The sequence below is a fragment of the Scardinius erythrophthalmus genome (genome assembly GCF_964197995.2).
Source record: "Scardinius erythrophthalmus genome assembly, chromosome: 3".
Lineage (NCBI taxonomy): Eukaryota > Metazoa > Chordata > Actinopteri > Cypriniformes > Leuciscidae > Scardinius > Scardinius erythrophthalmus.
In genome coordinates this window covers 15,193,982-15,208,557 of record NC_138223.1, presented here as the reverse complement: position 1 = coordinate 15,208,557, position 14,576 = coordinate 15,193,982, and the positions used below count along the sequence as shown (strand labels likewise).

The 14,576-nt window shown below is 36.0% G+C and overlaps 1 protein-coding gene across 1 annotated transcript in view; it reads left to right on the top strand.

Annotated features, from left to right (window-relative positions):
- Window positions 1–14,317, top strand: part of ptprdb (protein tyrosine phosphatase receptor type Db) — a 62,112-nt gene extending 47,795 nt beyond the window's left edge. The window contains exons 22-35 of the mRNA XM_081362476.1: window positions 414–529; window positions 2,043–2,140; window positions 2,391–2,514; window positions 3,317–3,492; window positions 4,771–4,794; window positions 5,401–5,520; window positions 6,615–6,769; window positions 7,725–8,010; window positions 8,255–8,433; window positions 8,569–8,695; window positions 9,389–9,514; window positions 11,094–11,248; window positions 11,807–11,942; window positions 13,858–14,317. Coding sequence (XP_081218602.1) covers window positions 414–529; window positions 2,043–2,140; window positions 2,391–2,514; window positions 3,317–3,492; window positions 4,771–4,794; window positions 5,401–5,520; window positions 6,615–6,769; window positions 7,725–8,010; window positions 8,255–8,433; window positions 8,569–8,695; window positions 9,389–9,514; window positions 11,094–11,248; window positions 11,807–11,942; window positions 13,858–13,926 — 1,891 coding nt within the window. The 3' untranslated portion in view covers window positions 13,927–14,317. The remainder of the gene's footprint in view (window positions 1–413; window positions 530–2,042; window positions 2,141–2,390; window positions 2,515–3,316; window positions 3,493–4,770; window positions 4,795–5,400; window positions 5,521–6,614; window positions 6,770–7,724; window positions 8,011–8,254; window positions 8,434–8,568; window positions 8,696–9,388; window positions 9,515–11,093; window positions 11,249–11,806; window positions 11,943–13,857) is intronic.
- Window positions 14,318–14,576: the final 259 nt, after the last annotated feature.

Below are 14,576 nucleotides of genomic sequence, written 5' to 3'. Positions count from 1 at the left end.
TGAGCATGCATTGTTCTAATTATTCTCTGCTCTAAAATTTTACCTGCTAGATATTGCTTTTGTGTAAGAGTAAAACTTGAAACCAGCAATTCAGTCAATCCTTTTCAATGAATCTCTTGAACGATTCACAAATTGGCATGAATGATTCATTCATTTGAATTATTTTTTTTAAAAAGGATGATAAGCAAAGGAATAAAAAATGCTAGATGTTTTATGTTTTACTTAGGCAGAAGCTGATTTTATGTATCCCTATTTCTTTTGTCTTCCCTCGCTTTATCTGTGCACAAACCAGCAAACCAGACAGGTCTGTGTATTATGTTTCTCTGTAAATCTAATTATGCTCGAAATGCAATATAAACTATTTCCTACTAAGTGAGTGTTGCTTTAATGCTCCTACGCGTGTGATGTTACAGGAAGCGGGCAGAGCTGGAGGGCAGGAAGTGCAGCTTTCCCAGCAGCAGTAAAGCCATGAGTTCCCAGCATCCATCTGATCCAGTGGAGCTGCGTAGAATCAACTTCCCAACGGCTGGTAATATACTGATGAAAAGATATGTCACTAACACACACACACAGGTACAGAGTGCTGAAGAATCAATTTTCCAGTCCCTATTTAATGCTCACACACTGTCGGTATCAACACAGTGTTGTCTCTTTTCTAGGTTTGCGTGCATCTATCATCGGTTATCGACGGTTATCAAGTTAGTTATTTGTTTTGTAGTCTATATTGACTGATTAACCCCCATATGCTCGCACATATGCAGTAACTGGTTTGGCTTTTTTCATCCTCTTAACTCATAATAGGGGTGTATGTGAACACCTGTTGCAGCGTGTGAAGCTTTTCTCTCTGCTCTGACTGACGTCACAACACCTTACACACACCAGCAAACACACTTTCCATATAGTTGAACTGTCCTTTTTTTATTTTTATATATTAGCTAATGATATTTTCTATCCCCTAACCCTTCCTCTAAACCCTCACACAAACCTTTCTACATTTTTAGATTTTCATTAAGACATTGTTTATTGTTTGTTGTGGACATTTAGTCCCCTCAATGATAGTGGAAATTGATCTAAAATACACACACACATAACTAGTTATCTACAGGAGGATATGCCAGAGACATTTTCAAATAAAGCTATCTATAATAAAGATTACAGTAAATCATAAGTTTGGTGTTGAATCAATTTTGATCTATGACTTTGTTCTTTGTTAAACAGATAACTATTGCAGACATTAAATTAACTCTTCTCAATTATATTCCAAATGCGGCAATATTGATTTTTTTTTGCTTTAAGTTTAATTTGATCTGATTCAGCAGTTTCAATGCTAATTCCATCTTGGTTAATACTTCTGACTGTATTATAATCTATACCCTCCACCACACATTATTCAGTAATGTTCAGACTTAGAGATTTTATAGTGGGATGTGAATATGAGGCCCTGCCCACAGCCACCAAAAAAAAGTTTTATCATGAAATCATATTAATCAAGTTTTCTGTGAGGCTGTTTACTTCACTTAATAAAACATTTGTGTATATTCTTTCCCACTGAGTAGGTAAAAAGTAAATAATCTAAACAATTCTATTTAAATAGTATTATTCAAATTAATTAATTTATAGATGTCTAATCGTATTACTTTACAGGATTTGTCATTAAAAAACAACATATTTTATGTGGAATTACCTGTTTTATAGCTGTTCATTGCACATTTAAATGTATTAAAACAGGAACTATTTACAAATGTCCCACTAAAAGTACAATTAGCCCAAACTGTCCACTCCATTTAAATTGGTCTAAACCATCAGTGTTATTACATTTAGAAAATGAATCTCTGGGTACAAACAACTAGTCTACAACACAAATCCTTTTACATTCTTTTAGCAATTTCTATCCTCAAAGCACACACACTCATGAACCCAAGTGATAAAATATAGATGATATCACTAACATTCTCTCACACTGCTCAGAGCACTTAATCCAGTAGCATGTCGTGTTCTCAGAGTGTGAACTGATCTTTGTGTTTGTGTGATGTGATTGACAGGCATGACCAGTCACCCTCCAGTATCTATCTCAGAACTGCCAGCTCACATAGAGAGGATGAAAGCCAATGACAACCTGAGGTTCTCTCAAGAGTATGAGGTCAGATCTCACACGCACATACATTCGCACCCCGCGGATGTACATTAAAAACATATTGGCCAATGAATGATGTACGTTAGCACTACATTTCTGCATGCTATAGCGTGCTTTAAGTTCATTTTCATGTGCTTTTTTGTGTGTGTGAGCACTAACTTCATTGCATAGGCCATGTGATGTTTGTAACGTGTGAAGTACAATATGTGGTATGTCCAGCGTGATGTGAAATTCATGGCGTGCTTCTCTCTTGCAGTCTATTGATCCAGGGCAACAGTTCTCATGGGAACAGTCTAACCTTGAGATTAACAAGTCAAAGAACAGATATGCCAACGTCATCGCCTACGACCACACCAGAGTATCACTCTCCAACAATGATGGTGAGAGCGTGTGTGCTCAATATTGCTGTTTCTGGGTGTATTCATTAGAAATAACACGTTTTAATCGTACAGGAGTATTAACATGGGAAATCAACTTAAAGCTATTTCCTGTTGACATGGCATCTAGCACCATTGCTGTTTGTTATCTCTAAATGGTCGCAGTGTTGGTACAGTAAAAGCCATTTTCAGTAAACTAAATGAAGCTGAAGTCAAATAAAATATAAATATTAAAGAAAATAATTTAATTTCAAATTGCCGATTTTTCCAACTTTAGCAACTTACTGAAATAAATATATTCAAGAACTAAAATGACTAAAATTGAAATAAAAATGATTGAAAACTAAATAGAAATATAAAAAAAACTAATTAAAAGTAAAAAAAGCACATAACAAACTAAATAAACCTTAAACTAAAAATAATATAACTGAAAATATAAAAAGCTAAAGCTATATTAAAGCTAATTTAAAATATTAATAAATACTATGATTGTACATAAATAATAGTAAAATAACCCTGATTCATATGACTTTGTCCTTGATCTAAATCGTCTCTGACACATTAATAGAATTTTTTTTTTTAAATCCTGTTCTCATTTTCCAGTTAATATCCCATATACTGTGGACTTCTGAGCTTGATTTGTGCTGCTAATTAATTTTTAAATATTAGATCTGACACACCACTTATGGAATTGAATAATATCTCTCATTTACACTCATTAAATGAAAGGCATTTTAGATTTTTTCTTTTTCTCTTGTTAGGTTGAATGTGATTTTGTTTTTTCCCATTCCATCTTGTTATGCAGGTGTTCCTGGCGGTGACTACATCAATGCCAACTTCATAGACGGGTACCGCCGACAGGGCGCTTACATCGCCACCCAGGGCCCCATGCCAGACACGTTTAGTGATTTCTGGAGAATGGTGTGGGAACAACACACAGCAAATATCATCATGATCACCAAACTTGAGGAGAAATCCAGGGTGAGAGCACTAAATCATACATACCACCATGTGTGGAGTCACACAAGCTCTGTTCCAAAACCTAGTATAAATCCTTACTGTCTACTACCTATATAGGTAGAATCTTAAAAATAAAATAAAAAAAGCACACTTACCTCTTGATTGAATCATTTGAAAGACATTAGCTGCAGCTCCTCAAAGCACACTCCTCTTGTTAGCATGTTGCTAAGCTAACAACAACAACATAGTCTAATTAGCACAAAAATACTCTGCACACACATTTATCAATCATTTTCTATGTTTAATAAAATAAATATTATGTATTTCTAATCACTTCTCAGCTTCACTTTTTTGATTTTTTCACTGACCTTGTTGCAATGGATTCTGTGAAGGATATCTGCAACACTGTATTAAGCTCTATTCACAATGATTACACTGCAGTAGTGCATCTTATATCTTACAGAACAATGTACACTATCATTCAAATGTTTGGGGTCAGTATGATTATTACAATTACAAATAACTATGTTCTAATTCAATATATTTTGAAATGCAATTTATTCCTGTGATGGAAAAGCTGGATTTTCAGCATCATAACTCCGTCTTCAGTTCAGAGATCATTCTAATATGCTGATTTGGTGCTCATGAAACATTTCTTGGTATTATTATTAATGTTTATTATTTATTATTAATTATTAACAGTTGTGCTGCTTAATATTTTTACATTTATTTGAAATATAAAACATTATAAATGTCTTTACTGTCACTTTTGATCAATTTAATGCATTCCTCCTGAATAAAATATTATTTCCAACCCAAAACTACCGGTAGTGTATTTGCAAATACTAACCGCAGGATGTAAAGTTTTAACAGCAAGAAAGCTAAATGCTTGTCAAAATCACATTTTTATCAGGAATGTAACAGATTTTCAGAAGCAGCCCACCAAAACATTAAACTAACCAAAAACTGTTTGATTAAAATCTGAAACAGTCTTTGCATCAGGATGGCTAAAAGGCTGTCAAGGTAGGCAGCTGACTAGATTTTGGAACAGAACTACTGAGACACTGAACACTTAATCAAACTCATAAACACACACACACACACATACATACAAACATACATACACACACACAGACACACACACACACACACACACACACACACACACACACATACATACTAACCTTACTAACCTTGTTTTAATCAAACACATTGATATTTTGCGTATTTCTCAGTGAGTCTGTTGTGTGATGTTACGGAGCAGAGTAAGTCTTATGATGTTTGTCTGTTACTCTCCAGATGCCTTCGTATTTCTTCTCAAAGGCAAGACGTCTCACTTGGCTAATTAGACCACTCTCACTTTTCACTTGAATGGTTGATATTTCGTGTCTCACCTCTTACTCCTTTTTATCTCTGCCTCATCCTTTATTTACACCTACTCTCTCTTCTTCTGATCTGTCTCTCCTCGCTTCCTCTTTCCCACTGACTTCAGAGACACATTTTGCAACAAGTCACAAAGTGTAACTTGATATTTTTGGCTGATTATCACACTATCACTGCATGCCAAAATGTACTCGCAAAGGGTGTGTCTCAGTCCATTCCCTAGTTCCCTTTTATGGGAATTTTGTAAAAATGAGTTGAGTTAAAAAGGCATTCTGTTCCTTTCTAGGGAGTGAACTGTTCAATGAAGTGGAATGATTTTAATAACGAGGCAACCCACTCCCTGGGTAGTATACCTACTTTTGAACTAGTGAGCAGACTGACACATAGCCATAGTGAGTACTGTTTGATGGAAAGCAGCCAAGCTTAAGAGCAGCTGACTGTCAGTTTATCTCAGCTGGTTCTTCAGCTCTCCTCTAATGTTTCCTTTATCACTGAGACATATGCAGCTGTGAGAGGTTAACTAAGTGTCTGCTGAACTGTGTGCAGAATAAGTGTGATCAGTACTGGCCCAGCAGAGGCACAGAGACATACGGACTCATGCAAGTCTCTTTACTGGACACGGTGGAGCTTGCGACCTACTGCGTCAGGACTTTTGCCCTGTTTAAGGTAATGAAACAGCAGTGATAAGCAGCGCATAAACACAGTATACCAACACTTCATTGCTCTCACAAATGTAACCTTATGGCAGGGTCAACCTGTAGGTTTGTGGAACCCTAGACGAGTTATGATGAGTTATTCCACTGGTGAAAATATTGCCGTAACATAAAAGCACATCACTTTTTTGTTTTTACCTTGGAATGTTTGAAAGGAGGTGTATATTTTAGGTACTGTAACTTTTTGTATACCTTTTTAATCAACTTTCAATTACATTTAATGGAGTTTTTTTTATACTTTTTAAACTATTTGTCACATTGCATTACTATGTAGTGACATTACTATGTATTTAAATGCAAAAAAAATGATCGTAAAAAACAAAACTATGAAAATGCTCTACACTGTTCAAAAGTGAATACATTAGTCAGGTACAGCCACTGTCAGTGATGAAAAAAATACATATGAAATAATGAATAAATAATTTAAACAAAACCTATATATTGTATAGAAACACAACACTTCAAAAAGATATAGAAAATTTACATTTTGCAGATGAAATGCTCTCTCATCACTTCGGCAATGTCTGATTTTCTTCTCCATATTCTTGATAAAGTCGTACAAAAGTACTTTAAACATTAAGCAGCGAGTTCACCAAACACTAGCTTATTTTTCTGCTAAGCTCAGGAATTTTTGAGAAAGCTATGGAGTCTGGGGATAAAACATGTGATAAAACAGTATTCAAATTCACTGCAATGCATTAATAAATTATGCAGATTACTGTGTTACTGTTTTGCTATTTTGAGCTTTTATTTATGCTATTGTATTTGTCAACTGTTTCAATTATTTGTCATGTGTTGATTATTCAGAAGTCAAGTCATCCTGTGAAGTTTTGTTTTAGTTTGTCACTGTTAAGATCATACACGCTAGATGGGAAATATGTTAAATAAAATAAGATTGAACTACTTTAGCTGTTGATTGGATGAGTAGTTTGGATGAGATTATGTTGGATGTTATGATTTGTGCATTTATATATATATGACTTAATGCATTATTCTATTCTAGAAGTATATGGTGCTGTACTGAATTGTGTTTGTTTCTATGTGCAGAGTGGGAGTGGTGAGAAAAGGGAGGTTCGTCAGTTCCAGTTTACAGCATGGCCAGATCAGGGGGTTCCTGAACATCCCACTCCCTTCCTGGCCTTCCTCAGACGGGTAAAAGCCTGCAACCCCCCAGACGCCGGACCCATCGCGGTCCACTGCAGGTAACTAGTACAGAATTAAGCTAACATATTTATATCCAGTCAGACATGCAGGGTACGATTCTGAGAAACTATTGGTAAGTTTGTTTTGTTTTTCCCTTTACCAATAAAATGGGCTCTTACATTGGAGGGAGTATCAAATCATTGGCCTAAATTGTATTGACTATTCACGAAATGCTGCAGCTCAGTGTTTTGTCTCTGTCGATGCACTCAATGCTTTTTGTAGAGTATGAGGTTTTTTATTTATTTTGCTTGGACACAACAAAGCAACATTACTATATACATCGCTATGGTTTTTACAAATGAACTGACACAGGAAAAATGTAGATTACATAAAATTACATGTCAGAATACCAGAGTAGAACGCTAGCTCAAACCCTCTTTTGACATTAAAAACTACTGTTAGGATTTACTAAAGGCACGCAGTGAAAAATTAGTGCTGCAAAGGTGTGTACAGGGGTATTTTTGCGGCTGACCTTAATGCATATGCATTTTTAGGAGTTTCTAACGCAACATTTATGGGAGGAGACTATTTACATGAATCACTCAAGATGATTTACTAAGGTTTGCGCTAGTCAACTTAATGGTATTTGCGCCATTATTTACCACCCCCAAAAGAGTATGTCTTAAACCAGACTCTAATTTGCGTTGCTTTTGGTAGATTGCGTTGGTTATTATAGAAATGTAAATAAACATAAATAAAAAAATCTTTTTTATTAACATTGTAACCACTGACAACATAAACAAAACTGACTGAACAAAGCAGGCACTTACAACAATAGAGGGGGAAAATACATGGGAAAAGAAGAAAGCAAGGAGAAATGTGAATGTTTTTATGATATCAAACTATTAAGCGAGAGAAAATCACAAATACTTTTTCATACAACCTTTACATCAGAATGTGCAACTGTGAGTGCTTGTGACAGAAGCATTTTCTCTCTCTCTCTGTCTTTCTCAGTGCTGGTGTGGGTCGAACGGGCTGCTTCATTGTGATTGATGCCATGTTGGAACGTGTGAAGCAGGAGAAGGCGATAGATGTTTATGGTCATGTGACTCTGATGCGATCTCAGCGAAACTACATGGTGCAGACAGAGGAGCAGTACATCTTTATTTATGATGCGCTGCTGGAGGCCGTTTCCTGCGGCAACACAGAGGTTCCGGCACGAAACCTTTACGCCTACATCCAGAGACTGTCACAGACGGAGCCGCCAGAGCACATCAGCGGAATGGAGCAGGAGTTTAAAGTGAGTTCATCACACCAATGTAATTCGTGAATTTAACAGAAACATTAACTGAAAACATTAAAAACAGAAACAAAAAAATTATAATTTTAAAAAGTAACAATCCACAACAGTTTAAGTTTTTAGATCCATTTATCTTCTAAGCAATATAAATTACTATATTATTTCTTGTTGCTGGCAGTTGTACATTGCTTTTTATTGTTCATAAAGTTAAAATTTTTTTTTTTTTTCTGTATCTCCTTTTCAGCGGTTAGCTAATGCCAAAGCGCATAACTCCAGATTCGTCAGTGCCAGCCTTCCATGCAATAAGTTCAAAAACCGACTGGTCAATATCATGCCATATGAAAGCACACGTGTGTGTCTGCAGCCAATCAGAGGAGTGGAGGGCTCAGACTATGTCAATGGCAGTTTTATAGATGGCTACAGGTACATTGTGATCTCTTTATATTTACTAGAAAAAACTAAAACAACACAACTACAAAATGAACCACTGACACATCAACATTTGCTGGTGAAATTCTCCATTTTTGAAGCTTTAATTTCTTTCTCATCACTCCCTAGGCAACAGAGGGCGTATATTGGGACTCAGGGGCCGCTGGCAGAGACTGTTGAAGACTACTGGCGGATGCTTTGGGAACATAATTCTACTATAGTAGTTATGCTTACTAAACTCAGAGAAATGGGAAGGGTTAGTTCACACATACACAAACGTCAATAGTGTCTAGATGCTGTCGTTCACATCAAGAACGATAACTATAATGCTAACTTTATTAGTGTCCACACCAGCGGGCGATATCGTTGTTTATTCTCTTTTGTCGTCTGCCCCTTTAAATGTTCGAGCTCTTTAAAGCAGGATGGATTCTGATTGGCTGTCAATGTTTTTATCATTCATCAGCTGGAAAAAATCGTTTTGAAAGTGATTCCAACAATATCGTTTCTCTGTGCAGTTATTGTTATATTTGTGGTGTGTACGATTTATATCTTTATCATTATAGTTATCATCCTTGGTATAGAGGTGGTATTAGCATCCCTGTTGATGCTAATCAGTGTTATTTTAGTATTGTTTATTCATATATATTGAATTTAGTTTTATAGGTTTTAGTTTTGATTTTGTGCTTTTTTCATTTTTATTAGGTTTTGTTCTTTTTTAATATTACTTTTTAGGTTTAATTCATTTTTCAGATTTCAGTATTACTTTTTATTTAGATCCAGTTAGTAATTTTTGTGAACTAATTCCAGTTAGGGAGCATTTCAAATTTTCATTTGATTTGCATTTTTCATCTAACATTTATATTTTGTTTTTGAATTTCAATTGAGAAAAATAGATTTAGTTTTAGGTAACGGTAATAGAAGCTAATGTGTGAACTTCTTTCTTATGCAGGAGAAATGTCATCAGTATTGGCCATCTGACAGGTCAGCACGGTATCAGTACTTTGTGGTGGATCCCATGGCGGAGTACAACATGCCTCAGTATATACTCCGAGAGTTTAAAGTCACAGACGCAAGGGTAGGTCAAACACTCTTTAAAATATCATGGAAACTTATAAAGTGAATATATATTTGCCTATCTACTGTGAAGTAATACCTGGCCATTAAAATATTCTCAACTCTTTCCCCACCAGCGTTTACTTAAAAAAGTTGCCAGTTAGTGCCAGCATTTTTTATCATATTCACACAATTTCATGGCCCCCAGAATATTTTGTTGTATGAATATGTAAAAAGTTAATATATCAAAAGAAAGAACTGAGCCTCTGTTTTTTTTTAAAGCCCATTTTATTCTAGCTGAATTTATTCTTTTTTATCAAGACAACAAACAACAAAACAAAAAGCTGAGAAAATCTTGTTTTTTTCAAAGACTTCACCCAGATCAGATTCAGAACGAGGATCTAAACATAGATAGTAGGCCGACACCATCAACACCCCCAAAGATTCACAGTCCTATACCTCTTTGTGGGATCGACATTTTTCCCTGTAACTTTTGGCAGTTTTGATTTTATATGCTGTTGAATATTTGATGATCATATATGTATGAGATGAAAACATATGAACCTATGTATAAACCTTAATTAAACAATTTAATAATTAATTAAAAAGGAATTTATAACTGTATGATATTATGCTGTCGCCACATTGGACCAGCGGTTTGGAAAATGGATGGATGGATGGTTCGGCTGTGGGCGCCACCTTCTGGTCAGACGCGGGAATTAATACGGCACGCGGCACTCACAGTGCATTATGGGTATTCTCTAGCGTTTTATGTACATTGGTTGTACACTCGTTATTGTGGTGCATTGTGGGATTGAATGAATGTACTCGTTAATGTCCTCTATGGTTTCGGACACCACTACAAATGGCTGCATTTAAGGGTATATTGGGTGATTTCAGACACAGCCCTGGTTTACACAGATCTTCGTAACTTGTTTTAGAATCCTGAGATGTTGTACTCTTTCGGAAAATCTGTAACAGTGCCTCCTACCATATAACAGTGAAAACACAGATTACTGAAAAAATGTAGGGTGGGGAAATGGTGGGGAAGCGTTATATCATAAATAATGGAAAATCTCTTCAATGGTGGAGAAAGAGTTAAGTGGCTTTTATTGCTTTTGTGTGAAAATTTGTGCAGTCTGATGCTTTGAGTTGGTTCTTAAAAAAAAAAAAAAAAAATATATATATATATATATATATATATATATATATATATATATATAAATATATATATATACACACACACACACACACACACACACACACACATGGTGTGAGTTGGTTCTTTTGAATGATTCAGTCAGATTGATTGGTCTGCATTAATCATTAGCATTGGGATTTCCAACTTTTACAGACCAGAGGCTTCCAGCATAAAAAAGCTAGTTTTTTTCGATTACACTTTATGAAACTTTAATTTGGAACATTAACTAACATTACTACAATATATAGGCTAATGCTTAAAAGTCAGCTGGCAAATTATTTATTAGTTAGAAATGTCATGAAAATGTAATATGATTCCATGTTTTATATAACTTTTCCACACAGAACCCAGGTTGAAATGCTGCTGCTGTCTGTCTCTCACTGGTGTGTCTCTCTTCTAGGACGGTCAATCCAGAACGGTCCGGCAGTTTCAGTTCACGGATTGGCCAGAGCAGGGTGTGCCAAAATCTGGTGAAGGCTTCATTGATTTCATCGGTCAAGTGCACAAAACAAAAGAGCAGTTCGGTCAGGATGGGCCGATCTCAGTACATTGCAGGTGAGGAAAATAAGTGCTAAAGAATTTAGGATGTATTTCTATTATGTGTTCAGTGCAGTAGTCTGTGTTCAGGGGTTATTTCGGCTTTTTTAAAATCTTTTTGCAAGGTTACCTACTGAATAAAAAAAAAGGGAAATTACATATGAAGAGTTCAGATGCAAATGCCTCTAAGTGCCATCTGAAATTTTCTTCTAGAATGATCATTTTTATCAAGCTTGTATATTTAAGTTCAGTAATTTCCCTTAAATGGCAATGAAGATTACCTATTAATTGTCATTTAAGTGAAATTACTGAACTTAAATATACAAGCTAGATAAAAATGATCATTCTAGAAGAAATTTTCAGATGGCACTTAGAGGCTTTTGCATCTGAACTCTTCATATATATACAGTAGATTTTAGTCAAATTACTTCATTATGTGCTTACAGTTCAGGTCAACATTGTACAAAAATATTTAACCGCAAAATGTCATGATTCCAAATGCCAATCAGAGTCAAGTCTTACAAAGAGCTGTGAAATAAAATGAATTCTCACATTTTCTGGCATGTGTGTGTGCAGTGCTGGCGTTGGCAGGACAGGTGTATTTATCACTCTGAGTATAGTATTGGAGAGGATGCGTTATGAGGGAGTGGTCGATATCTTCCAGACTGTCAAAATGTTGCGTACTCAAAGACCAGCCATGGTGCAGACAGAGGTAAGCTTTTCACGCAGTGCTGATGTCTTTCTACCCATAATTCCATGGAACTACTCGTAGATCCATAATTTCTTTAGACTAGTAAGAGTTCATCACTTTTAAAACCGCTGAAAAATTCTGTTGATGTTAAAGTACCTTTTCTTATCGTAGCTTAACATGCAGTTGTTGGTTGATTCTCCCTAAAAGCTCTATTTTGAAACATTGGCTCAAGCAAGTTTTTTCTTTTTCAGTATTGTGACTTTATATGCCATCATTTATTTTATTTCTTACTATAGTGACTTTATATCTCACACATGACTTTTCTCATCATTTTGACTTAATGTATCATAAATACAACTTTCTTACAATTTACTTTATTTTTCATTATTGTGACTTTTTATCTGCTATTTCTCATAATCTCCTAATTTATTTAATAGTTGACTTTAGTTCTTACAATTGTGACTTTATTTTTCACAATTGTGCTTTATTACTTGCATATCTCATAATTTACTTTATTTCTTGCAATTGTTTGTGACTATTGTTATTCATGTAATTATTAGACAAAGTCACAATTGTAAGAAATAAAACCAATCATGAGATATGTTGTTATTGTGACTTTATAGCTCATAATTCTATTTCTTACAATTGTGACTTTATCATTCGTTATTATGACTTTATATCCCTCTACTGTGACTTTCTAGTAACTGATTTTTATATATAATAATTACAACATTATTTCTTATAATTATGACTTTATTTCTCATTGTGACTTCATATGACGTAATTGATTATTTCTTACAATTGACCCTTCGCTAAGCCCCGCCCTCCTTAGTTACTGTTGCTACGCCTGTCAAGCTTTTGCGCCTGGCACGTCTATTACAGTATGTATGCACCGGTGTCAGACATTCCCAAGGAGATAATTAGTCATTTTTGGCAAACAGGTGAAATATCTGAGAGAGCAAGACAAAAGGGACTGCAGTATTCATTCGAGGGATATATCCACGACATAATATGCAACCGATTAGAGAATAATTTCATCAAAATTGAAGCTAAAGCCTATATTTCCCAGCGCAAGCAGCATCCGCCTCATACCCTGACCATTCAAATGGGAAACATAAATTGAGGAACAGGTATATTCATGCACAGCAGGGTAAGTGAAATTTAAAAATAATCCAATAATTATAAATCAAACAGCTTATCCATAAATCTTGTGGAATAAACACAAGACATTAGCCTGACCACTTTATTTTTAGCACGCCAGGCTACTGCTCACACGTCGTGGGTCACATAAGTGTCTAACTGTTAATGAACTGATTAAGTTTGCATACCAACCTTTTCCCTGGAGATCTCCGGCAAGCCCCCTGATGTTCCCTCCTTAGAACTAACACCAGGAGAGTCGCGATCGGATTGGGGTACTCAGGGGTAGGCCGTCGATTAACAAAATGCTGAAATATCTTTTAAAATATTTCAGTGAGCCTCCGCCTTGCCTTTAATCACACTGCTTGATCCACGCCCGGCATTTCTCCCCTTGGGTTTTAGGTTTCGAGAAGGGAAAAAATTCCGACACCCCGTCCAAACTTTTAGGATACCGGGTGTTGGATTTGCACAATCCATACGCACAACGCTTCGGCATGTTTTCCTCGCTTGAAAGCTTGCCAGACCTCCTGCGCCTAGTTACGGTTGCTAAGCCAAGATTGGCCTGTGGCGGTTTTCGGGCGTGGCTTAGCAAAGGGTCAATTGTGACTTTATCACTCATAATTATGACTTCATATCTCAAAATTGCATCTTTCCCAAAAAATATACAAGTTTATATCACTTTCAATTTTACTTTTACCCTGAGGCGTACACCAATTTCAGTAGTATACAGATCAGCTCTGAGATTCGGATCAAATGATGTGTGTGTGTGTGTGTGTGTGTGTGTGCGTGCCCTCCACAGGAGCAGTACCAGTTCTGCTATCGTGCAGCGCTGGAATACCTGGGCAGTTTTGATCACTATGCAACCTAAAACCTTCCCCTGGACCAAGGGCCACATCATCACACACCGAGACCTGCGTCTGATCAATCTGACTGCCTCTTTGTGTTGCCCACAGCTCCAGAGTCTGTTTGATTTCTCCAGACAGCACACAATTTAACAGCCAGTCAGGGAGGGCAGCTGAGATACAGAATTGTCACAACACATTGTAGCTGCAATCATATAGCTGAAAGTTGTCAAGTCATATTTGGGGTTGAGTACAGATTTTGCATTACAGCTAACAGGCCAACAGATCCAATGAAATCTCCTGAAGCTAACCATGTGCCGTCTGGACCAATTCAACAGGCCAATGAGTCTCTGAAATTGTGGGAGACGACAACAATCAAACAATTTGATGGTACTTCTTATGTGTCATAATTTGTTTAACAAAAAAAAAAAAAAAAAAGCAGTAAGGGGATGCAGTCCGGGGTTTAGAGTTTCCACTGTTTTTTTGTCACCAGTTGTATAGTGGATCCACCAACTCACTTGTTTAAGTGATACATACAAAATGAAATTCAAAAGAACCCTAAGTATTGGTGCTTACGCCAGTATCCTGTTCGTTTATCTGTAGCACACACACATAGATATACGTACATATCTATCACAGATTTAAGGCAAGGAAAAATAACAAGCTGAAAATGGAG